Source organism: Hemicordylus capensis, chromosome 2 (genome assembly GCF_027244095.1).
Source record: "Hemicordylus capensis ecotype Gifberg chromosome 2, rHemCap1.1.pri, whole genome shotgun sequence".
Taxonomy (NCBI): Eukaryota; Metazoa; Chordata; class Lepidosauria; order Squamata; family Cordylidae; genus Hemicordylus; species Hemicordylus capensis.
The window spans coordinates 138,848,736-138,873,840 of record NC_069658.1 but is presented as its reverse complement, the minus strand read 5'-3'; the positions used below and the strand labels follow the sequence as shown (position 1 = coordinate 138,873,840).

Here is a 25,105-nt window from a genome sequence, read left to right as displayed (position 1 = left end):
CATGCTGTCATAATTGAGTCTTTACTGGGGTAAATGGTGGGAACTCCACCCTTTCCAGCCACCCTTCCCTCCACTTAGGTCCTTGTTCCAGGGTGAGAAAGAACAAGGTTAGGGATACGAGTGGCACCAATGGCATGTATCCAGACCATGCAGCTGAATGCCACATCCCCCTCCCACAAGCACAGAAAGATAAATGCCCTCTGGAGCAGCTCCTTTTCCCCTTATGCTAGACCAAGCGATGGACAAACAGCTCTCTTCAGGAGTGCTACTTTACTGAGCATGGCCCAACAACTAATTGAAAGAAGGGCTGTTATACTCTATTGGCTGCTGCAGGTATACATGCCTTTATATTTTACACATCATAATAGTGATGACAACAGCATGGGTTGCACACTGTTAGCCTAGACTGGATCATGCCCATGTATCCAGGTCGGGTACCAGTACCCTAGCAGATTGACCTGGACAAAAGCCTGTTTGCCCTTCTGGATTCCATGAAATCATCAACCAGATATGTTGACCTTTCCTTCTCCTCCAAGCTCCTCCTCCTCCAGTCTTCATGGACAAGGATTGCTATGAAAATCCTTACCGTTCCCCATACCTTTAACATTTTTTTAAAAAGAAGTGTGCCTTAAGTTTTTTGTAGGGACTTGCTTACTAGGCAGAATGAGTAAGGAGACTGCCAGCCTGCCCACTCCTTGAACTGGGCAGGTGGGGCGGGGAGCAGCCGCGATCTGCTGGGATCTGCTGAATCTCCATTCACCCTGATGGCCCAGCTTTCCTTGTGGAAGGGCCTCCTCAGTAGCCAGCTCCGGTTTATTGTCATGTAATGTATGGAGTGTCCCAAAGGTGGGAAATAACTGGTGAAGCAATATGATTGGCAAGAAGGATTCAGAAGCTGTAATTTTAATTGTATGTGTGCTACTGTGATGTGGCATAAAAGACCAGTGATAGAAGCTTCTAGTGCTGTGGTTCAAGACCAGGGTTCCTCCATATGTTGCTGAACTACAACTCCCAGAATCCCCAGCCACAATAAATTATAGCTGGGGATGATGGGAGTTGTAGTTCAGCAACGTATGGAGGAACCCTGGTTGGGGACCTCTGATCTAGAGGATGTCTGGCTTATTCAGCATTGGCCCCAGCACTTCATTGGAGGTAACAGAATTTTTATTTTGTTGCCAAAATGCAAGAAAGATTTTGACACATCTTCCAGCCAAGAAGTAGAATGATGACAGTGAAGAAAAGACGTTTGAGAAGACTGGAAGTTTGAGATATATTTAACTGAGAGTAGAAGAGATAATAGCTTTCTGGTTTTCAAATATTGAAAAGGAAGTCGGGAGAGGAAGAAGAATGTTGTTCACCCTCTCCAGTGATGATGGCAAGAGCTGCTCTTCAATGGAGATTTGTCCTGTCTGATATGGTTAGCCCTCTAATCAGGGACCAATTGTTTCTCTGTTGTGTACAGAATGATGTCAGCACAAAATAAATATTCAGTTGTATAATATCATTACGTTCAACCCTCCAACCTGCACTTTAGTTACAGTATATAGTAAAGGTAAAGTGTGCCGTTGAGTCGGTGTCGACTCCTGGTGCCTACAGAGCCCTATGGTTCTCTTTGGTAGAATACAGGAGGGATTTACCATTGCCTCCTCCCGCACAGTGTGAGATGATGCCTTTCAGCATCTTCCTATATTGCTGTTGCCCGATACAGGTGTTTACCATAGTCTGGGGAACATACCAGCAGGGATTCGAACCGGCAACCTCTGGCTTGGTAGTCAAGCCATTTCCCCACTGCACCATTAGTACCACCCTGAATAAGTATCTATCTATATATACAGTATAAGGCTGCTTGGGCCTGACTCACTGATGTGAAACTCCCAGATGAAACCACAAAAGATAGAAATATGCCATTTGGCCTCACCCACACTACAAGAATTTTTTTTAAAACAACAACAACCCTCAAATTCATTCATTTTCTAGAAAATGTGGGGGAACTCTCCGATTGGAAAAGCATGGGAAATGATGCCTTCTGGCAATTTTTTCCAGCTACTTTTACTGGACAGGAAAGTCTGGACAGGAAGTCCAGAGTTTCACAGAATGATGGAAACAAACCAGCTGTATTATTTCAGTTCACTGGGTTTCTATCCATGTTGGATTTCCACAGAACTTGCTTCAGAAATAGACCCGTTCTTCTATCTCATTTAGCCGTCTAGAATCTGTCTTTTGAGGGGTTCTTGGCAGCAACACGAGTGCATGCTCAAAACAAAGCAGCTCTTCTGCTCATCAGCTAGCATGGAGTGAAGGGAGCGTGCATAGTCATTTTGCGGCACAGGAGGAATGCTGGCAAACTGCAAGCCGGGTTTACTAGTATCCTATATTAGGGATATTACTGTTTAACTAAGGTGGAGATTGAGGGAAGAACTGAAGGCTATTAAAGAGGCCTTGACCATTTTTCTTTGGATTTAGGTGCCAGCCAGTAGACTCTTGACAAAATTACCAGACTTACTGATGGACACTGGAAGGCAGGAAAGTGTGAAGCTATTATTATTATTATTATTATTTTATTATTATTATTATTTCTTGTTTACACAGTCAGATAGGTGTTATTGACTGGTTTGTTTTATCCAGACATCGAGTCCTTCCCAAGGACCTGGGATGGCAGAATTTTATTGTCAATTGTTATAGATATCGTCGCAGAATATAAGCTGTTCCCAGTAAAGCTGCTTTTTGTAATTGGCTGATGGTAATTTCTGTGGCCCCTATGGTGTTGAGGTGCTCTTCAAGGTCTTTTGGAACTGCACCCAGGGCGCCAATTACCACTGGGATTATTTTGGTCTTTTTCTGCCACAGCCTTTCAGTTTCAATTTGTAGATCTTTGTATTTTGTGATTTTTTTCTATTTCTTTTTCTTCTATTCTGCTATCCCCTGGTATTGCTATGTCGATTATTTTCACTTGTTTTTCTTTCTTCTCAACTACAGTTATATCTGGTATATTGTGTGGCAGATGTTTGTCTGTTTGTAGTCGGAAGTCCCATAATATTTTTACATCTTCATTTTCTTCAACTTTTTCAATTTGATGGTCCCACCAATTTTTGGCTACAGGTAGCTTGTATTTTTTGCAGATGTTCCAGTGTATCATCCCTGCTACCTTGTCATGCCTTTGTTTGTAGTCAGTCTGTGCGATCTTTTTACAACAGCTGATTAGGTGGTCCACGGTTTCATCTGCTTCTTTACAAAGGCGGCACTTGCTGTTTGTTGTGGATTTTTCGACTTTTGCTCTTATTGCATTTGTTCTTAGTGCCTGTTCTTGCACAGCCAGTATTAAACCCTCTGTTTCTTTCTTCAAGTAACCATTCTTAAGCCATTGCCTGGTCTTGGTGATACCTGATTTTCCACTTATATTGTGCAAATATTGACCATGCAGGGGCTTATTTTTCCATTTTTCTGCTCGGTTCTTGACTTGTTCTTTCTTGTAGGCCTGCTTTCTTTCATTGGTGTTTAATAGTTTCTCGTTATTGACCATTTGAAGTGCATCTTCTTCACTGGCCTTTATATATTCTTCAAGGCCTCCTCGACTGTTGGATGCACTTGCAGCATTCCTCTTCTACCTGAGCTGCGAGGGAGGTATAGCCTATCTACATCAGTGTGGGGGTGCAGAGCATGATTGATGGTCATGATTTTCCTGGTCTTATTATCTAGCGTCTCTAGCTCTGCCTGGGTCCAGTCTATTATTCCTGCAGTGTATCTGATAATAGGTATAGCGCAGGTGTTTATGGCTTGTATGGTGTTCCCGCCATCGAGTTTGGACTTGAGGATTTTTCTAACTCTCCTGATGTATTCACTTCCATTTTTTCTTTTAACTTCAGTGTGTGCGATGTTATCAGCCTGTAGAATGCCCAAGTATTTGTAATGTTCTTTCTCTTCCAGGTTCTTGATTTTGCTTCCATTGGGCAGTTCTATTCCTTCCGTTTTTCTTATTTTTCCTCTTTTCATTATTAATGCAGTACACTTGTCTAGTCCAAACTCAATTACTATATCGCTACTGAATATACGGACAGTGTTTAGCAGTGATTCAATTTCTGACTGGGACTTTCCATACAACTTCAGATCGTCCATGTACAGCAGATGGTTGATTTGACTTGATGTTTTAGATGTTTGGTATCCGAGGCCTATTTTGTTTAGTATTTGTGAAAGTGGGATCATGGCGATTACAAACAACAGAGGGGATAGTGAGTCCCCTTGGAAAATGCCTCTTCTAATGCTAACCTGTTCAAGTGTCTCGCCATTGATTGTTAACTGTGTACTCCACATGCTCGTTGCTTTTTAAATAAATATCTGAATGTTTTTGCTGATACCAGTTGTTTCTAAACATTTTAGTATCCATGTGTGAGGCAATGAATCGAAGGCTTTCTTGTAGTCAATCCATGCAACACTTAGATTTGTTTTTCTTCTCTTGCAGTTTTCTAAAATCATTTTGTCAATCAGCAGCTGGTCTTTTCTGCCTCTGGTGTTCAGGCAATTTCCTTTCTGTTCAACTGGAAGCTGTTTGTTAGTTAATAAGTGTTGCATCACTTCATCTGCTATTATTCCAGTTAATAATTTGAACATGGTTGGCAGGCAGGTTATCGGTCTATAATTACTTGGAACTGCACCTTTTGCTGGGTCTTTCATTATGAGATAGTTTTCCCAGTTAGCCATTGTTCAATATCACTTCCTTGCAAAATGTGATTGAACTGTTTTGATAGTTTTTTATGAAGGCTTGTTAGGTGTTTAAGCCAAAAGCCATGCAGTTCATCGTCGCCTGGCGCAGTCCAATTTTTAATTTTCTTTGCTCTTTCACTTATTAATTCTCTTGTTATTATTAGATCTTGCATTTGTTGGTTCCATTTTTTGACCTCTTTCACCCAGCCTGCTTTTTTATTATAATCTATTGGATTGTCCCATAATTTCCCCCAGAATTGCACTGTTTCTTCTTTATTTGGTGTTTCTACGTTTCTTGCAGTTCCTCCTTCTATGCTTTGGTAGAAACGTCTCTGATTCGACTGGAATTGGAGATTCTGCCTGTGTTGTGTAATTCTGGCTTCGTACCTGCTAATCTTCTTTGACACTGCTGTTATTTGCTGCTTTGTTATTTCCAGGACTTCTCTAATTTTCCTTGAATCTAGGTGGTATTTTTGGATCAGATACTGTTTGGTGTTTTCATTCTTCAGCTTCTTGTCTTTCATATCTTTCAATTTACTAGCATCTGATCTAAGCCTGGCGATTTTATTTTCTAATCGAATCTTCCATTTAGGTGATGTACTGCTTTCTTTTTTGACAGGTCCACTGATCTTATATCCGAGCTCTTGTGTTGTTATTGTTGCTGCACTGTACATTAGTTGGTTTGTTTCTTGCAAATTATTGGTTGTTATTTCTGGAAGTGCAGCATTGACATCTTTTAATGTCTGAGCAAGTTGTTTTTTGGCAACTGTTTTTAGAGCTGGAAGTTGAACCCACCCCCAGTGAGGCAGTACCTTGGCGTGGTTGTGGGGCTTGTGTGCTCTGAGGAAGGTGAGAGCTATGCCAGAGGTCCAACCATACTGGACAGGTCTCACCAGAGGAGCCAGACAAAGAGTGCCTCTCCCATCAACAATATGGTGAGATGCAGGGTGGATTTGATTTAAATCAAACTGATTTAAATCACGATTTAAATCACGATTTAAATCACTAGCAGGGTGGATAAAAATCAATGATTTTTTTAAAAAAAATCAAAAAAATCAGATTTTTTAAATTTAAATCGGACTTTTTAAATTTAAATCGGATTTTTTTTATTTAAATCAGATTTTTTTGATTTTTTTAAAAAAATCATTGATTTTTATCCACCCTGCTAGTGATTTAAATCGTGATTTAAATCGTGATTTAAATCAGTTTGATTTAAATCAAATCCACCCTGGTGAAATGTAACTTTAATAAATCTATACCGGATTGGTCGTCGCCCGGGTCAACAAGAACTGCACCAGGTGCCGGAGTCCCTGGACATCTGGTGGCAAGTGGGCTATAGGACTCAGGATCTTCAGTTGAGCAACCAGGGCTGGAGACTGCAAGGTTACTGGAAGAAACGTCGCTTAACCGAAAAAAATATACGAAAAATGCCAACAAGGAAATAATGATCTGCTATTACAAGTCTAGTCCAACTAGAAGAGGTTATTTTAAAAATATATTATTATTATTATTATTATTATTATTATTATTATTATTATTATTTATTAATGAAGCTGGCAGCAGCAGCAACAGATCTCAGAGTATGCCTCTGGAGGGAGAAGTGAGAAGGGAAAGGGACAGCAGCTGTTTCCTTATGGGGAAGGAGTGCCTAGCCCTGAACTTCCTCTTTGCCATATAGTAGCGGCAGCAGCGGCAGCAAGCCTGCATGTTCACAAAGCTAACCTCCTTGCTTCTTCTTGGTTAGCAAGAGTATGTTTTTCTGCTCCAAAGCAGTGGCAATCCATACTGCCTCCTGCTGCTCCCTCCAGAACAGAGCCCTCCTTGCCTACAACAAGCAGCATCTCTCTCTCTCTTTCTCTTTCTCTCTCTCTCTCTCTCACACGCACACGCACACGCACACACACACACACACACTAGTGTGCATTGGAAAATAGTGAAGGGAGCTAGTTTGCCTACATGGTGAAGCTGAAGGAGGAGGGAAGTGGGCCCAGATTGACTCTGAGGGAAAAGAGGAGGCAGGACAACAGTGGAGAGAAGGGGGGTGACAACTGACTCTGGCCCAGGGGGGCGGAATTGCTACGAAGCAATCATTGAGCTGTCTTTCTCTAGGCACCATGGCATCCTGGGGCCTAGGGTTTGTCAAACTCTGTATTAAAGAATACCACTTACTTACTTGGGATAGTACTAAGATCATGAGATCAGATGCTCTTAATACAATGGGAGAGGGACCATTACTTGGGCTGAAACTCAGAACTCTGCAACTACTCAGATAACTGTTCTCAGGACTTTCTTAAAGTCTGGAAGAGCTCAAGCCCTCCCAAAGATTTGAAAGGAAGGTTGTGGGAAGAGCATCCGGGCAAGTTCATCCTGAGGTTAACTTCCAAGGGCCAAAAGATATTTTAAACTTTATGGCCTGGCTATTCCGGAATAATTAATCCAGGAAAGAATTACTGTGATAGGAACTTCTGTGAATATCATCAGGCACTTTCAACTGCATTATGGTAGTTGTTTCCTCAGAACATGAATCATTGCTTTATTGTACAGCAGATATTACTCTGAGCTATCATAACCTATTATGATCCTGTTACATCACCAAAAGACCACAATCATCTGAAAACAGAAAGTGCAAAAGCTACAGATCTTATTTTACAATCAAGATTCCTTATAACTTCTTAGCGCTGTCACCATGGCACTCTTGCACTACAGTCTTGGGTAGCAAGAATAACAAAATGTCCCTTGAATTAAAAGTTCACAGTCTGCTTCTTAAATTGCCAGGTTTTATTCAGTATTCTCTCACATTGAAAAATCAGTTTGAGGGCTTGGCTAAAAGATTACCTTGAAAATAACCTGCATTTGATGGCAAGATAGTTATTTCTTTCACTGTATAGAACAGGTCAGGAGGTCTTACAAGAACTATGATGATTTGTGTCCTTAAATTTTAGCTGTAAAAAGTTTAAAATGACAAGAAAACCTCCAGATTGAGCAAGTGAACCCTTAAGCTTCAGAAAGTGGTTAGGAGGAGAGCCATCTTTAATCACAAATTTTCCTACAGGCCCTATCCGGGGTGGGGGATTGTGTAGTTTTGTGTGGGCTTTGCCCCCACATTACTATAGTTCTAAAACTGTATCAACTCCTGAATGTTGCTGTTAATATGGTGCCCAAAAGCATTGATGATGTTACAGTGTATCCCCATTTACTTAAAAAAACTAGTTTTCAGCCAAGAAATACTTGGTTTCTTTAGAAGCTTAATAAGGAAATGTGCAATGTTAGACAGGTCTTCAGAAGACCACTTGTCCACATTGATGATTTTCCCCTGCAGGTGCAGACTAGTGGTGGGTATCCTCTAGGGCAGGGATCCTCAACGTTGGGCCCCCAGATGTTATTGGACTTCAACTCCCATAATCCCCAACCAAAGGCCACTGGGGTTTGGGATTATGAGAGTTGAAGTCCACTAACGTCTAGAGGCCCAACGTTGAGGATCCCTGCTCTAGGGGACACTTCGAATTTGCAGGGGGCAAAGGCAAGGCCATAGTAACCTGATGGGTATCCCCGCCCCCGTCGGTCAGCTGCAAATTCAGCCTAGAATGTACCCCAGTATTCTCTGCAGCGCTCATGAATTGAATCAGCAGATGAATGGTTGTGAAGGAGTTTGCTGAGATGACTGAAAACCAATGATTGACTTAAAGAACACATTTCTATGTGCACTCTGCATACACAGACTTGCCCCCTTTATTGGAGTGTATAGGAAAGACTGGGCACATAGGATCACCTTGTGTAGACTGGTGTGCCTACTGCATTCAGAGCTGATGGAAAAGATGATATTTTTAGTGGAAGTATACAAAAGGAACTCCACCTGTGCCTGAATTTTATATAGAATTATTTAAGCTGGTTTTTGAATTCTTTGGAATCATTCTCCCCCTTTCCCCTGCACTACCATCAGGACTGTCCGTTCTTTCTTTCATCCACCCACACCTCCTCCAATTCCTCAAAGTCACAAGGCATTGTTGTTTCATCACGATAAGGTTACCTGAACTGTTTGTTCAGTGCTTAGAAGATGGCTTAAGTGCTGTTTTCTTACAAATTGATAGAGACAGTCATAATTTGTCATTTCTGCCATTGAGTGCTGTAACCTGGTGCGAACACAACAATGTGATTGACTCAACCGAGAGGCTGACATGCAGGTGGGATATGCAAGCACACGGTGATCATGACAATGACAGATTCATAAAAAAGCCCAGATTGTAAACAGGCTCCCCCAGTCTCATTACCATCATTAATAATAAATTCTTTAAATGCAAGGTCATACTCTCAGCATTCCATTTAAATGATGCCAGGCATTTCCAAAGGCAATATAGTGAGGAGGGGGAACACTCAAACTAATGGGTGCAGTGCTGCTGTGGTAATGATGATGCTCTCAAGACGTGTGCTTGAGGAAAAACAACAGTGGCTTGTTAACTTCTGTCCTTTTAATGTATCCTCCAGAGCAACTTAAAATACTGGTGTTTGCTTTGTAATTTTCCTTAATAAGAATTACATAAGAATAAAAAGCAGCATACCTTACGGATTTCCTTGTTCTTCTGAAATACTGCCTTGGGGCAGTACTTGTCTGGTTAACTTTAGCAAAAACTTGTAAAGAATGAATCTTCTTTGATCAACCATGGAATGATTTAAACTGCTGAAAAGTTGTATTTGAAGTTTTTCTTAAGAAGACCTTTTATAGGCACAAGAATGTCTTTGGGGTTAAGATAGGTCAAATAGCAGTCCACCATTATAAGCCCTGAACAATCTTTGTTTTTATCTTAAGAAGATACAAAAAGTAGAAAAGAAAATAATATAAAGCAGAGATGTGCAGAAATATACCTAAAACAGTAACCTAATGCAAGTCATACAAATCTTTAGATATAACAATCTATATCAGGGATTCTCAAACTTGGGTCCTCAGGAGTTATTGGACTTCAACTCCCATAATCCCCAGCCTCAGTGGCCTTTGGTTGGGGATTATGGGAGTTGAAGTCCAATAACACCTGAGGACCCAAGTTTGAGAATCACTGATCTATATATTTATTTCTTATAAGTGTACCCGTCACTAATCTAATGTGTGGCAGCTCTCGTAAGAGCAGCTGCCTGGGAGATAGCGACAGGGACGGGGAGACAATGGTGGCAGTGGTGGGCTGGGCCAGCCACCAGGGACGGGAGATGATGGAGGAGGAGGCAGGCCGGGCCGGCCAACGGGAATAGGAGATGGCAGGCTGGCCTGGCCACTGTAAACAGCAGGTGGTGGCGGTGGGCTGGGCCAGCCACTGGGAACAGGAGGCGGTGGTGGCAGGCCTGCCTGGCGCAGGAGGTGGGCTGGCTTTCTGGCTGGCCCACAACCCAGAAAGCACGGGGGGGGGGGAAGTGAGCGGGGGAGAAGCAGCCGGTTGGCCAGAAAGCTGGGCATGTGGTAGGAGGCAGCAGTGGTAGGTGGGCTGGCTGGAAGCGCAGATGTTCTGCGCTCGGCCCATCTAGTAATATTTAAAAGCCCATGCATGACATGCAAAGGTTGAAAAGCCATTAAATATGTAAAGGTAAAGTGTGCCGTTGAGTCGGTGTCGACTCCTGGTGACCACAGAGCCCTGTGGTTTTCTCTGGTAGAATACAGGAGGGGTTTACCATTGCCATCTCCCGTGCAGTATGAGATGATGCCTTTCAGCACCTGCCTATATCACTAAACATATCTGTGGGGGTTTGAACTGGCAACCTCTGGCTTGCTAGTCAAGTCATTCTCCTGCTGTGACATTAGGTGGCTATTATTAAATATGTAAAGCAAAGGTAAAGTGTGCCGTCAAGTTGGTGTTGACTCCTGGTGCCCACAGAGCTCTGTGGTTTTCTTCGGTAGAATACAGGAGGGGTTTACCATTGCCTCCTTCTGCGCAGTATGAGATGATGCCTTTCAGCATCTTCCTATATCGCTGCTGCCTGGTATAGTACCAGTGGGGATTCGAACCGGCAACCTTCTGCTTGTTAGTCAAGCATTTCCCTGCTGGAAATGGTATTAAATATGTAGGGCAACATTATTATGTTTAGTGATATCTGATTCTCTCTCTTACATAACTTTAGCAAATGGAAGCTGATTTTTAAAAAAGAAAACCCTACTTTATCTACCTTTTCCTAGTCACATGGATTCTGTTTGTTTTGACATTTATTCAGCTTTCCAAATGTTGGTTAATTAATATTTTAAATAATTGAGTAGAAACCTCTCATCATCTTTTAGCTTCCAAGATCTCTGCAGCTATTAGAAGATTTCATACTGTTTCTCTTTTATCAGAATCGACATATTAATCATCATACCCAACAGTGCTTATCAGTGGCTCAAAAGGAATAGTCTGTTGGGTCATCATAGATATTACAAATATAACTCTTTCATCCAGAAAAAAATAATAATAATTGGACATCTCCACTAAAATAAACTAGCCCTTTGCTGATTACCCTTTCAGCCTCTGCTTCAGTGTTTTCCTAAACTTAGCCTCAAACATCCTAAATACTAATAAAATCCAGACCATTTGTCCATAATCTAAAATTTGATGTGGATCATTTACGTGTTGGGGGATAGGGGTGGGATGGAAGTGCTTATGACTTTGTGCAGGCAGGGTTTGTTCTGTCTCTCTGTCCGTGTGTGTGTGAGTTTGCAAATATGAAACTTTGTTTCCTAAAGAAGTTAGGTGTGTTCTACTTTCTTAGGTAAGTTTTTCTCTCTCCTCAAATACTACTGTATTTGATTACTTATCTCTATGATTCCGTCATTTTGTCCATATGTATACTGATGTTTGACATAGTACAGCCTTGCTGCCAAGGTGCTATAAATATCAACTCTAGTCTACCTAGCTGAGATGTTTGCATCTTTGTGTATTATCTTGTATTTTTGAACTGCTAGAAGATGGTGTGAGTCCAGCTCACCAGTCTGCTGTTGCGAACACTTCCGTACAGTGTTCCCTCCAAGGCACGCACATGTGTGTGCGCTCACAGGTTTTTGGATATCTGCTCAGTTAATTTTAGATCCTGCTCAGGTTGAATCAAGAAAGTACCACTCTGAATTCATATGTACACACACTGTCTTGATACTGCCACCCAGAACAAAACTCGTTCTGCACACAGATGGGGAAAAAATTACATGGAACACCGCTTCTGTACATTTATATTTTCCATGCTGAAGCATAGGTCTTATCTTCTATAGAACCATGTCTTTTCAAAGTGCCTGGGAATGGAAACTTATGTTGGCTGTCTGTCGAATCTATCTCTTCCAATAATATTGCCCATGGGAGCCACTGATATAAAAATCCTGGTGTGTCTTAGTGAATTTTGTCTGTCCTAGTGCATTTTATTTCATACCAACCTGCCCTTTAAAAAAACCAAAACCTGATTCTTGGACAGATGGCTGCAATTGCCTTTATAGTATGTGGTGGACTCCTAAGCACCTAAGTGGTATTCTAATGGAAATAATCAGTCCTGTCCAGCTCTTTCTTGCAGAGGGTAGTGGCAAGCCAGTCTACAACGTTCCTAATGGAGAAGGGACTTAATACTCATATGTTATTATCTTCTTTCTCGGATAAGTGCACTGTTAGAAAAATTCAGAGTTAATTATTTTTAAAAATGATTTTTCCAGAAGCTACTCTCACTGACATTCAATATGTCACATACCTTAGCATCCCTCCTTATTTAACACTTGGGTGGTGCACCAGATGACTAACTTTAATGTTTAAGCTTGTTCATTTTCTATTCCCTTCTTGACGATGACCTTTGCTTCTTCCCAGCTCTCCCTGTTTTCGTGCCTGTTTTTGTTAAATTCTTCATACATCTTTGGGAGGCAGTTTCTGTTTCTTCGTGCGCAGTCAGTAGCAGTATCTTCCCAGTTTATCTTAAAGATTACAACTATGGGTATCCAAAGTGCTGTTTACTCTCCCTACTATGCAGTTTCAGAAATCTATCTGCTTTATTTATCTGTCCACATCTGCATTTTTAGTCCAATAAGCACTTTACTTCCATCATGTTAAGTCACTCATCACAGCCTTTGACTGAGGATTGGCAACTTAAAAAGAGTGGTTTAAGATCTTGGATCCCTGGATTTCCCCTTGCAAACTTAAGCCCCAGGTCTTTTTCAGAGGAAAATAATTAACAGGAAAACTAAAAATATCTTAGTTGATGTTCTTCATACTATGTATTTCAGTCTGCAAAATAACGGAGGGAGCAAGCATCTGTGCTGAGAACTTTGCTGATATTTATTTTTGTCGATAAAAATCCCTCCCACTTGTTCTTCATTTGCTGAGAACAACAACAAAAACAGTGATCACATTGTAAACTCAGTGGCTAAAACTGCCAGCAGTTCACACTAGACTCCTCTTAAAACACTGGAGAACATGGAGCACATTGCTCATAGGAATCTGCCCAGAAAAAGAAACATCTGTATATGTGAAGATCTGTGAAACTTGCAAACTCTACAGGTGTCTTGAGCTGAGATCTGGGATCAGACTCAGTGGAAAACCTGGCTTGGCTTGGGACAGGATAACAAATAAAAAAAATAAAGGGAAATGTTGAAAAGGCATGGATAGTGTCAGGGATGGTCTTTGCTGCATATACAGCTGAATATGATCTCAGCACTCATATAGCAGGGGGAAAGTGAACTGCCTGGAGATATTAAAAAAGATAAAGGCCGGTAGGCACACAATTACAGCTCCATACTTGTTTTATTATATTTAGAATAATCATACCTTGCCTGCTAATTAAAGTTATCAAGGTGACAATCTCACTCTCTCTCTCTCTCTCTGGCATACCCTTCGCTATCCTATGTGTGGCAGCTCTCGCAAGAGTTCATGAATGAGCTGCCAGCAGGAGGAGAGGAAAGTGGCAGCACTGGTGGACAGGCTTGTGGGCGAGGGGAGAAAGAAAACAGTGGCAGGAGGAGGGTGGATTGGCTGGCGGGGGGGCATGCAAGAAGTGGGCGGGCAGAAAGAAAAGAGCAGCGGGCATGTGGGGAAAGAAAACAGTGGCAGGTGGGGGGGAAGGAACACGGTGGCGGCGGCAGCAGGCTGAGAACAGAGGGGAAACCGAGAGGGAGGGGGGAGAACTAGAGGCACAGATGCTCTGTGCCCGGCCCAGCTAGTATATTTTAAAATGCAATGGAATGGACAATCATGATGCTTGTCCCTCACAGGGCAGAGCTTCCTCATCTGGTCTGCCAGTGATATGTCCCCTGGTGGCAGACACAATAGCAATAGGTGAGGGGTCAAAAGGGGTTACGAATCTCCTTCACAGGCCTCTGACACTACGACTGCTGCTCTGCTTCCGAATCTCTGGGCCAGAGCACCTCAGGGGAAATCTTCCACCCCTGAAATGGCTGCCAAAGTAGCTGGAAGGTACTAGGACAAGGCTTCCTCATCCAGACTGCTGTGTTTGCTTGAGGCTCTGTTGTTGCCACAAAGAAAGTCTCTTTCAGTGTGTCAAATGGGCAGTTGTGTCTCTCTCCCTTGCCCGCACGCAGCGGCCTAATCTGCCACATGGAAGGCTGTAAAATGATGTTTGGCCCCTAGCCACAGATCCCTGCATGTAAACAGCTGAATTGATTTACAGTTACATTTCTGATATTAAAATGGGGGTGGGGGAGAATTTATTTATTGTTTATTTTTCTATATAAACTGCTTGGAGAACTTTGGTTGAGGAGCAGTATATAAATAAATATCCGTAGTAGTAGTAGTAATAGAAGAAGAAATCCGAATCTGGGAGTTTTGTCCATTTGTATAATAGAAGCAAGAGCTTTCTTTGCACAAACTGTTGCAATTAATAAATTCTAACCTTTAACATATCAGCTAAAATCAAGTGTAAACAGTGTACTGAAGAAGCTGGGATTATATACACTGCATTTGCATTAGTTACTGGATGTAATTCTAGCTGAGCTTTTTATAAAGATTTTTTTTTAAAAAAAAATAGGATTAATACTAACCACACCCCAGAATTGTTATGAGGGCTGACTGTTTTGCCTGTGTAACTATACAATACCTATACTTTTAATGGGCAAGAGTTACACTGTTGCAAGTGGCAAGGCAAACTGCTTATTCCTGCCTTTATTCTGAGAGGAAAGGCTGAAATCACTTTGGGCTGCAGGCCAGATTTGTCAGCTGCAGCTTTTATGGTGCTTCAGTAACGATGGGGCAGAATGAGCTACTGCCAGTCTGCCAAGCAAGTAATAATAACGCTTGGATTACAACTATGTGTGGCTCATAAATGAAATATTAAAGTTGCTCGGGTGAGCATAATTTTAAGCTGGGATGTATTTGCATGTTTATTACATACATGATTTCATTTTAGCCTCTTGATGTCTTGGGAGCAAGGGGAAGAGTTAGTTAAATAGCCTGGATTAGCAGCGTTATCTACAGCTTTAATCGTACAGATGCCTTTTTAATGGAACAATAAAGCTTAATGTGATACAGTGCTGGACATCTATGTAAAGATTGTGGGTATGGATTTAAGTTATCCATGTGACCTTTTTGCCACCTGTTAACACCACGCCTCCCCCCCCATTTGAGAGTTGTCTGTGGCCATGTAAAATGGAGCAGATTACTTATAGTAACTGTGAGTGATCGTATAGACTCCCAAATCCCCTTTCAGCTTTTCCATTGGCTTTTACAAATCCGATTACATGATTGCATTTGCAGGTGCAATGCACAGGAGGATGAAAAGACTATATACTTTTTAAAATTATTGCTATCCCTTTCCTCTGTGGAGGTGTTACATTGTGACTCTACTATTCCCCCCCACCCCTTGTTGCAGCTTCCTTCAGTAGGCATGTTGTGAGACTTGGCAAAACTAAGTGGCCTCAGACTTTGAAAGAATATTGAGTGTACAATAATACACAGCCAACGCAGGAAATAGTGCAGAAGATAGCAGACAGCTTAGGAAGTGTCAAAACCTTAATGCCTCTATTAAGTTTATACAGTACCTGAGTTGTGAAAGCAAGAGTCTCAGTGAAGATGTGAGATAAGGCAATTTCTCAGTGTCGGCTGCAGTGGGGTTTGCATCTGGCCTGCAGAGCCCTTGCTTTATGTTCCCAACGTAACAGTGCCTTTTCCACTAGGTCACCTCATAGGTAGGAGAAGGGAACGGCAAAACATTAAGCTAGGCTGACGTTGCTGGCCAGAATCCTCCTGAGTGTTTGGAGTCTGGTCAGGTGATCAAGGAGAGTCAGCCCGGTCTAGGGTTCCCATATTCTGGCTTTCCAAATCTGGGTGCCTAATTTGCATATTATGTAAGCTGGCTTGAAAATAATTTTTGAGCAGAATTGTGACTGCATGTTTTGCTCCATAACTCTGCTTCTCCAAGGCTTAGCTTTTTTTTAAAAAAAAGAAAGCTGAAATCTGGGTGAATTTGGGTGAGATGCTTAAAATCTGGGTGAAACTTGGAATTTCGGGGGGCCTGGCAACTCTAGCCCAGTCACACTTTTGCTATATAGGTTCATTTTATTGAGAGACGCCACTAGGCTGCCCTCTGCACCACCAGACTGGTCCTCTGCCTGCTTTTTGCCTCATAGTCTGCTCTCTGCTCTATCTATCCTAGCCTTGTCCTCGGTCGTATGTACAAGGTATGTATCCTGCCTTGTCCTCAGTCATAAGCCCTGTGATCATGACTTTAAGTCTTTCTGTTATCACAGAAGACTTTGAGTCTTCTCTGGTACCACATAGTGTACACCTATGTACACTACACACATGTGTAACTATGCCTTTGAATTGACTTGGGGGAATTTAGTTCTGTCACGATCCTAGTCTCTCCATGGCCGTTCTCGTGTTTTACTTCTCCCTCTCACCTCCCACAGGCAGGGCCTCAGAGTTTTTGAGGGGAGGGGGTTTGGTTCAGCCTCCTCCTCCAGGCTCCTTGGGGTCACTGTGGCAGTCTCTCTCCGGAGGCCTCCACCACTCACCCTCCAACTGCCCCTCATCACTGGCCAAGCCTGCCTTAAATCCCTCCTGACAACTGATGCATTCCCTACCCACGCTAACTGGACTTGTACCCTGCCATATCAGGCTGCTCTCAGCCTTATCCCCCTCAGCTGTGTCTCTGTCTGCTGCTGCCTCCTCCCTCACTTGCCCCTGCCCTTCCCATGGCCCCTCTAGCCCGGCTCCTTGGTCTTGTAGCATCTTGGCTGGCCGCTCTGCCTGGCCCCTGCCCCGCCTGGTGCGTCTCTGGCCTTGGCTGCTGAGGGAATGTCGGAACCAGTAAGGCCAGCAGGGGGCCCCACCAGACAAGCTCAAACCCGAATCTGCAAGAGTGAAGAATGGAGTGAAGGCTCCAATAGCTGGTGTTTGGAAGATGTTGGAATAGGGACACAGGAAGGGGAGAGGCAGGGGAAGGAGAAAGGCATAGATAACCAGGAGCAATTCTTACCTGTCTATATGTGCTGTTTTGCTTGTGATACAAAACATCTCGGGCGGACCAAGGTAATGGGTCCTTCATCCCTACAGAGGTGAGTTGTAGTTGCAAGTCCTACCTTAACCCGATGGTTGTCCATCCATGACAATGTGGAAATAACAGGAATCCCCATCCACGGAACACCACCCTGATTAGAATATAAGACCAAATCAAGTGTGTGACCAGCAACATGTGTCGGTCCAGAGACCACCTGGGACAGGCCCATAGCTGTCATGTTCACCATGAACTCCTGAGCCACTCCTGACAACCCAGTCCCATCGTGAACATTGAATTACCCCACCACTACCAGCAGTCTGGACGACTCTAATGCCAGCCCTGCAACCAGGTCCGTCAGCTCAGTTAGGGACTCAGTTGAACAACAGGGATGTACACCAACAATAGTCCCAATCTATCCTTGGTCCCTAGGCTTAGGTACAAACACTCAATAGGAGTCAATTCCCTGACATAGATACTGATGGAGAGACAGTATCCTTATAGACCGCAAGCAAAACCACCTCCCCGCCCACATCCTCTCACCTGCTCCACCACAGGAGTATCCTGCAGGTAGAACCTGAGACTAGACTGGACCACTAGCCTCCCCCAACCAGTGTTCCTTCTAATTTTTTTCCCCATTTGTGTGTGAAATGAGTTTAATTCTGGGCAGCAGTATCAAGACATTGTGCGTGCACATGAATTCAAAGTGGGGCCTTCCTGGGTGGGACCTGGGTGGGATCTAAAATTAACTGAGTGGACGTCAAAAAACTCCACATGCCTTAGAGGGAACACGGCCCACAAACAAGTCACAAATATGTGATCTAAAAGCTGCCTTGTGGATTGAAATGGCAGAACCAGTAGTTTAAGTAGTGAGAGTGAGATAATGTCATGCAAAATAAACAGTTATGCACATAAACAAGTGAAACAGCTAATATGTAAAACGGAATTTTCTTTTTTCAAGTCATGCTTTTGGAAGACTGAAGATTCCTTGAAAAAGCCTGTGTTATTGCCAGGAGTGCAGTCAGCAAAGTAGAGCAAGCTAGAGTTCATTCACCATAGATCTAGTTTCTTTATGAGCAGTTTATGTAATAGGCCGTCACTAGGGTTCACATGGAGGCCAGTTTTCTCAGGGCGGTGAAATGATATGCCTGGTTCTGATTGGAGTAGGATTTGCATGTCTTGTGGGTCTTGCAGACTTGTTGGAGCTGGAGTGGTAACATATTCCCTTTAAAAGAGAAATTAATCCTCCTACATCAACTTGCATTGTCAGCCATCTGCATGATTGGAGAAGGAACTTGTTTTCTCCCTCGCCCCCATTCTGTCAGTACCTGCTGATTGGGGGGGTCTTGTATAAGCCAGCTTTGCTGATACAGAAAAGCTTGAGAAAATATATTGGATAAGAAATGTCAGCTACTAATAAAACTTCTTGACATCTTTTGACTGCAGTGTACATGCATAATTTTCCATTTAGCTTGTATCTAGCATGTAGTAAAGGATTTATGTATATGTGCTGAGAGAGAGAGAGGAAGATGCTTGTGGAAAAAAGACTCTTTAAGGAGCTTGTAGCTAGAAGTTCTGCAGGTATGTTGAGGCTCTGGTCAGGAGGATAAAGTGGTGTTAGCCTTGGTTGAGAAGAGCTTGAGTTCCAGTCTCTTCTTAGCTGTCAGCTTGCTGGGTGATTTTTAGCTGTGCAATGGGAATGGGGTAGATGTTGAGCAAGCAGGCTCGCCATTTGGTGCCCTCTTGAAGTGAGTCCCCCCATTTCCATGCCCTACACATTTTAATAAGCAGTTTGGCGATTTTGTGCAAACATTGCTTGAAAGGATATGAAATAACAATGCTGCAAGTTGGTCACCTTTGCCAGGAGAGAGATGGGGAAACACAGTTGTTTAGTGGTTCTGCTCCTGTTTGGAAGGTTGATTCCAGAAGGTGGGACTGGTACTGACCCCTTCCATGGCACTTATGCGATGGGATCCTTCGGGAACCATCTTGCCCTCCATGCTTTTAAACATCTCCACGAAACCACTGGGAGTGGTCATTTGGGAATGTGGTGGTTTACATGCTCAGGATGATGGCGTCCAGCCTGTTGTGGATGGAGTTGCACTTCCTCTAAAGGAGCAAGTTTGCACTTTGGGGCCACTCCTGGATTCAGCCTTGTCACTACTGGCTCTCACTACATGGTGGTTGGCACACCAGCCCCTGCTTTCTTAGACAAAGTTAAAGATAGCCCAGCCACAATTATTTATGTTCTGTAGTTTCTGAACAGCCTTCAATAGGAAGCCCTGCTACAACAGCCAAGCATGTCAGCTGACTTTTGTAATGTGTTGTACATGGCATGGCTGCCTTTTTAAGACTGTTCAGAAACTGCAGTTAGTCCAACATACAGTTGCTAGGGTATTAACTGGAACTAGGCACTGGGAGCATATTTTGCCCATTGTCAAAGAATGTCACTAGCTCCCTTTCCAAGCACAATTCAAAGTGATTGATTAGTATTGTTTTATTTTTGAACGGCCTTGGGGAATTTCATTTGAAAGGTGGTGGAGAAGTCTCCTAGATCAAAGGCAGTTTTGGAAGAATTTAAAATTCAGTTCAGTTGGTGCATGCCTGGCCTCTGGTTGCTATCGGCCACAATTATCTGTCCAAAGTCTTATTAATATGGCAGGCTATAAAACTTCATAAGCTGTAATGGTGAAATTCTAACTAACAGAAGTGGTGAGAACTTAAAATTGTGGTGTACCAAAACCCTACAGTGAAACAGTGAACTTTTTTTTTGGAGATTGCACTTCTAAGATTTAAAAGTGGGAACGTCACATCGTTCTTTTCTGCAAAGAAAACTGTTTTTATCTATGCTGGAAACTTTGGTATGTGGCTCTGGGAACTCACTGCTTCCTCTAAGTTTTCCCCCCAGAAAACAGAGGCAGGTGTTCAGATGACTTGAATGTGCTCTGGCAGTTCATTTGGTGAGCACCTGCCAAGGATTCTATCCCACTCTTTCCATCCCCACACCCCAAGGGTGGCTGGGGATGGATGGTCCCCCACACCTGCTCCCATAAGGTGTTTCTCAAACTTTGTCTTTTGTCCACAAACCAATAAAATTTGGATTTAATATCTTTAATCTTTTCCTAATTTTGTCTTATTGAAGAAAGATAACTTAGCATACGCCTGATCCTCAATAGTGCTGAATTGATAATGGAGGTATTTCTCATCTACAATGGTAATGAAAATGGTTTTCTCTTGAATCTTAGTCCTTGACATTTTGGCCCCCTTTATTACTACTTGTCTAAATGGTATAACCACCTTGCCATCATCTCCAAGGCTAAATAATTATTCCCTTTATTGGCTATATATTATAACTCTCTTCCTGTATTAATCCTGCCTATACTATTTAAATTAAAGAGTTTGTGAAAGCATACTCATTCATTCTTCTTGTAAAGATGATAAAGCCACCAAATGGCACAGTGGGGAAGTAACTTGCCTAGGGAGCAAGAGGTTGCTGGTTTGATTCCTCACTGGTGAAACACCTATATCGAACAGCACGATATAGGAAGATGCTAAAAGGCATCATCTCATACTGCGTGGGAGATGGCAATGGTAAACCCCTCCTGTATTCCACCAAAGAAAACCATATGGCTCTGTGGTCGCCAGGAGTCGACACCAACTTGACAGGACAATTTTACTTTAAAGATGATTACTATCTCTACAGAAGCTATGAAAGGACTCTGAAATACTAATGTCTTAATTGGACAGACTGCTTTCCTATGGTCTGCTCCGGTCAGGAACACAACACATTATATACTTCATCCCTTATCCTTTGCTCTTTTTTGTATGTTTTTGTTACTATGACTTCACCAAATGAATAACTCCCTACTAATCTATTATTTTGAAAAGCATACTGTTACAGTACTGGAAATTCCATCCAAGTGTGAGATTATCTCATACAAATCCTTTATATGGGCAAGGACAGCAGGGGTTACCAAGGTCATATGCCTTGGAGTCATAAGTGAAAGTGGTGGTATAATTACGGCATTTAGTTTTAATGCATCTTCAGATAAGTGTGTGATGCCAAAGAATACATGTGCTTAAACATTTATGCAACATGTCATGGGTGTGTGCCTCAGTAGTAGAACGCAAGCTTTACATGTAGGAGGTCCCAGGTACAATCTCTGTTGTGTCCAGGTTTGTTTTCCTGAAAAGATCACAAGATCTCTGTCAGCCAGAGTAGGCAGTATTGGGCTAGATCAGGGCTGCTCAACTTTGGCCCTCCTGCAGATGTTGGCCTACAGCTCCTGTAATCCCTGGCTATTGGCTACTGTGGCTGGGGTTTATGGGAGTTGTAGTCCAAAAACAGCTGGGGAGGGGGCAAAGTTGAGCAGGCCTGGGCTAGATGAACCATTGGTTTAATGTGGTATAAGGCAACTTCATATGCTCCGAATTACATTAGAGTTTTTTGTAATTATTTTGGTTTCTCTACTCCTGCACTGCTTCTTGATCACAAATGTCTACATTCTCTGTGGATTGAAGTTATTAATCCTGTTGAGTGATCAAGTGATACACAACAGGGGATCAAAACCAGCTGAAAAAGATATCCAGCATAGCTGTGTGGCTTGTTTTTTGTTCACATCAAGTGATACACATGCATGTGTGAATCAGCTTCTGGTTGTTGAACCATTTGTGCTGGTAGTTTACTGATGCTTCTCATAATAATAAAAAGGATAGAATTCCTTTTTCCGGTGTTTCCAATGCTGAACTGTAGCATCATCAGTACAGTTATCCCTATAGTGCAGTGGGGTAATAAGTGGTATTCCCAGGGCCCTAGGGTGTTACTAAAGCTTTGGGGATTTTTGTCATGTACAGAATAGATGTATTGTGACTGGTCTTGCATAATGATTTATCTTTTTCCCATCCTTCTCTTGCTCCCCCGCCCCCATCCCAAAATACTAGAGCTCCAAGCGAGAGTGGAAGCCTCTGGAGGATCGCAGCTGCACAGATATCCCATGGCTGCTACTGTTCATCCTCTTCTGCATTGGAATGGTAAGTAACAATGACACAACTCTACTACAAGCCTCCCGGCCTCGGGGGTCTCCCCAGGATGCCCCGCGCACTCTCATGGGGCATTCTGGGACTTCCGGGGGGCCAAGCGGCCCCTGATCCCCGCCACCCCAACTGGCTTTGTGGTGGAGCCAGTAATTGTGTGGGCAGCTGATCTGGCTGCCCAGGGTGGGCTCTCTGCTTGTCTGCAGGGAGAGTGGGCCAAGCCCACTCTCCCCGCAGATTCTTCTAAGGCTCTCCACACTGGTCGTGTGGAGAGCCTTAATGAATCATGTGGGTGTCAGGTACTGCTATGAGGTTCTCCTTCCACCAACGCATTCCCTAATGCAGAATGGTGACCCACTTATATAAGTATCATTTGTAAGCAACTTGTTTGCACTGTTCCTTTTCTTTCCTCTCAATCCTTTCTTTAACTGCAGCAGCTTATTTCCAGATTTTCTGAACTGACCTTCCTAAAGCCCTCAAGGCAGTAAACACATTAAAATACAAAATTTAAAAAAAACACCGCAATGTAAACCAGTACAACAGCTACCACTTGCCATCTCTCCTGACCTTTGTAACGTTTGAATGTGAAGAGCCTGGGAAAATAATTATTGTGGTGCCACAAGTTTGTGGCAGCTTAGACCAAAAGCTGTTTCTTGTATCCGGGTTTCTTGCGCATCATATGTGTGTGTGTGTGTGTGTGTGTGCGCGCACGCACGGGGCTGTCCTTAGGTCATGGCAAGCATGGCAACCACCCCAGGCCCCATTTTTTATCCCCCATTAGAATTAATTGGAAGGGGGTCCCACACTAGCTTATTTGCCTCAGGCCCTGCACCCCTGCACCCCACCAGGGCTATCTAAGGACAGCCCTGTGTGTGTTTGTGTGTCTTTTTGTTCATGCGGAGTAATCAGAATTTTAACTGCACAGCTTGTATGTAACTGGTATATATGCACATCCTACAAGGTGCTATAAGATGTGGGTAGATTGGCATTTCTTCTTTTTAAAAGCTGAATTCATTTCAGAGAAAGGAGGATAAAATTGGAGCAGAGTCATTATTATTTTATACATCTCTGACAGAGACCTATCAGGAGAACAATGTTAAAAAGAGCTGGATTTTTAATACTGTTTGCCATTGAATGCTTTCATTCTCATCTTCTTTCTTCCAGGGTCTTATTTGTGGCTTCTCAATAGCTACTGGAGCAGCTGCAAGATTGGTTTCAGGATATGACAGTTACGGAAATATCTGTGGACAGAAGAATGTAAAAGTAGAGGGAATAGACCACAGTGGTTTAGACCTCACAGAAAAGAAGTGAGTACATGATTCAAATACTGTTGATGTTTCACTAGCTGAGAAAATGTAGTCTGCTTTCATTTGGCTTTGTATTATACTTTCTTGATTATGGAGAAGAATAATGAGTTTCGTACTGTAAGTTCAGACACTGGTTTTTTGTCAGGTGATCATTCTCTCCTGAATGATTCTTGTGTCGGGCTACTTCCGAGAACAGAATGTATGGCCAAACTGCATTCCTGTGAACCATGTACTCTGAAGTTTAAAATTAGAATCCCTTCATTTCCTTTCTGTAATTGGCTAGGAGGTTTTGTTTTAGAAAAATCTTCAGAGCTTGGTACCTTTCTAGGGTTGCTTATACTAGCAAAATGATTCCTGTTTAAAGGAATGCCTTTTGGGGGTACAGCTAAGTTGTATGCTTGTATTCATGTTTATACAAGTTTAACTGTCATGGTTTCCCAAAGATTCTTGGCCACTGTTTTTGTGAAGGTGCTGAAAGTTCTCTGTTCCTCACACTACCACAGTCCCCTTAACGTCGCATAGCATTAAATTAACTTGAGTTTGTGGTGTAGAGATATCTGTAGGTACTTTGGCATTACAGACTCTTTGGAATTATGTTCCAAGCACATGTGATACAAGGCCAGAGTTTATACATCTTGGGAATAGTAAAGTGTGTCTGATGTCTAAGCGGAACCCCGGGGAGCAATATTTAAATATGATTGAAACTCTTTACAAATATGAAAGATGGCTGATTGAAACTCAGACCCTTGAGGTGCTATAAAAGAATAGTGAGAAATATTGTTGGCCTTGTGGATACAGTGTTGATTGAAAGTCAAAGGGGAACCATGCTTCCCTTCAGTCACATAGCACTGCAGATGCAGTTTGTCAGCAGATTCAAAATTCACCATAATGGAAAGAAGGCAGCACCAAAACAATGAAGAAGGAAGGCAAGGTGCAAATCTGATAAATGGGTAAAAACAGGTAACGTTAAATGGTTGAAAGAGTATAGTTTAGTTTTTACCAGTTGCCCTTATCTGTTGGATTTGTACCTTCTGGCTTTGCCTTTGCCCTCCAAAATTCACTGAATGTCACACAAGTTTGCTGAATTTATATTTTGCTTTTCAAACAAGAAAATAAATGTATCTTGATAAGAGTATCACTTTTTGTACCTTGAGGAACTTGATGAAGGAAGCTGCGGGAGTTTGAAAGAAACTGTTGGATCTGAGTTAGTGGAATTTGTGCTTGTGCTACGTTTTGTTGCAGTATAGGTTGTAGTGATAGAATTAAACCCTTTTGTGATCCGAGTCAAGATTTAGTGCATTAGCAGTCGAGCTACACTGACTTTTCCCCAGTGTGCAGTTCAGCTGTTGACAGTGAGACACAGTAAGCCAACAATGCAGAGAAGGCATAAAATCTATAACTGCTAGTGAGGCTACTCAGCCTGCCTTTGGGCTAACAAAATAGGTTGCTTAGTTTGAAAGGGACATTTTGTGAGATAATGACATGTTCTTATAATCATTAGACTTCCGCTCTCAAGGTTTCTCCCCAGTGAAAGGGTACACACACAAATAAGCATACAGACAAAGCATTCAGGTGGTAAAGAGAGAAAAGTGTTTCATTTCTGTACAGATAACCCATCTTGAAGAATGAATACTAGCAAT

At 42.6% G+C, this 25,105-nt stretch overlaps 1 protein-coding gene across 5 annotated transcripts in view; it reads left to right on the top strand.

Annotated features, from left to right (window-relative positions):
* The window catches only part of SLC44A1 (solute carrier family 44 member 1), a 122,771-nt gene that overhangs the window by 19,593 nt on the left and 78,073 nt on the right, over positions 1–25,105 (top strand). For all 5 annotated transcript variants that reach the window (XR_008316316.1, XM_053296829.1, XM_053296828.1 and 2 more), the window contains exons 2-3: positions 22,066–22,155; positions 23,323–23,465. Coding sequence is in view for 4 of the 5 variants with exons in the window: in XM_053296829.1 (XP_053152804.1) it covers positions 22,066–22,155; positions 23,323–23,465 (233 nt within the window). In the remaining variant the exon portion in view is untranslated. The remainder of the gene's footprint in view (positions 1–22,065; positions 22,156–23,322; positions 23,466–25,105) is intronic.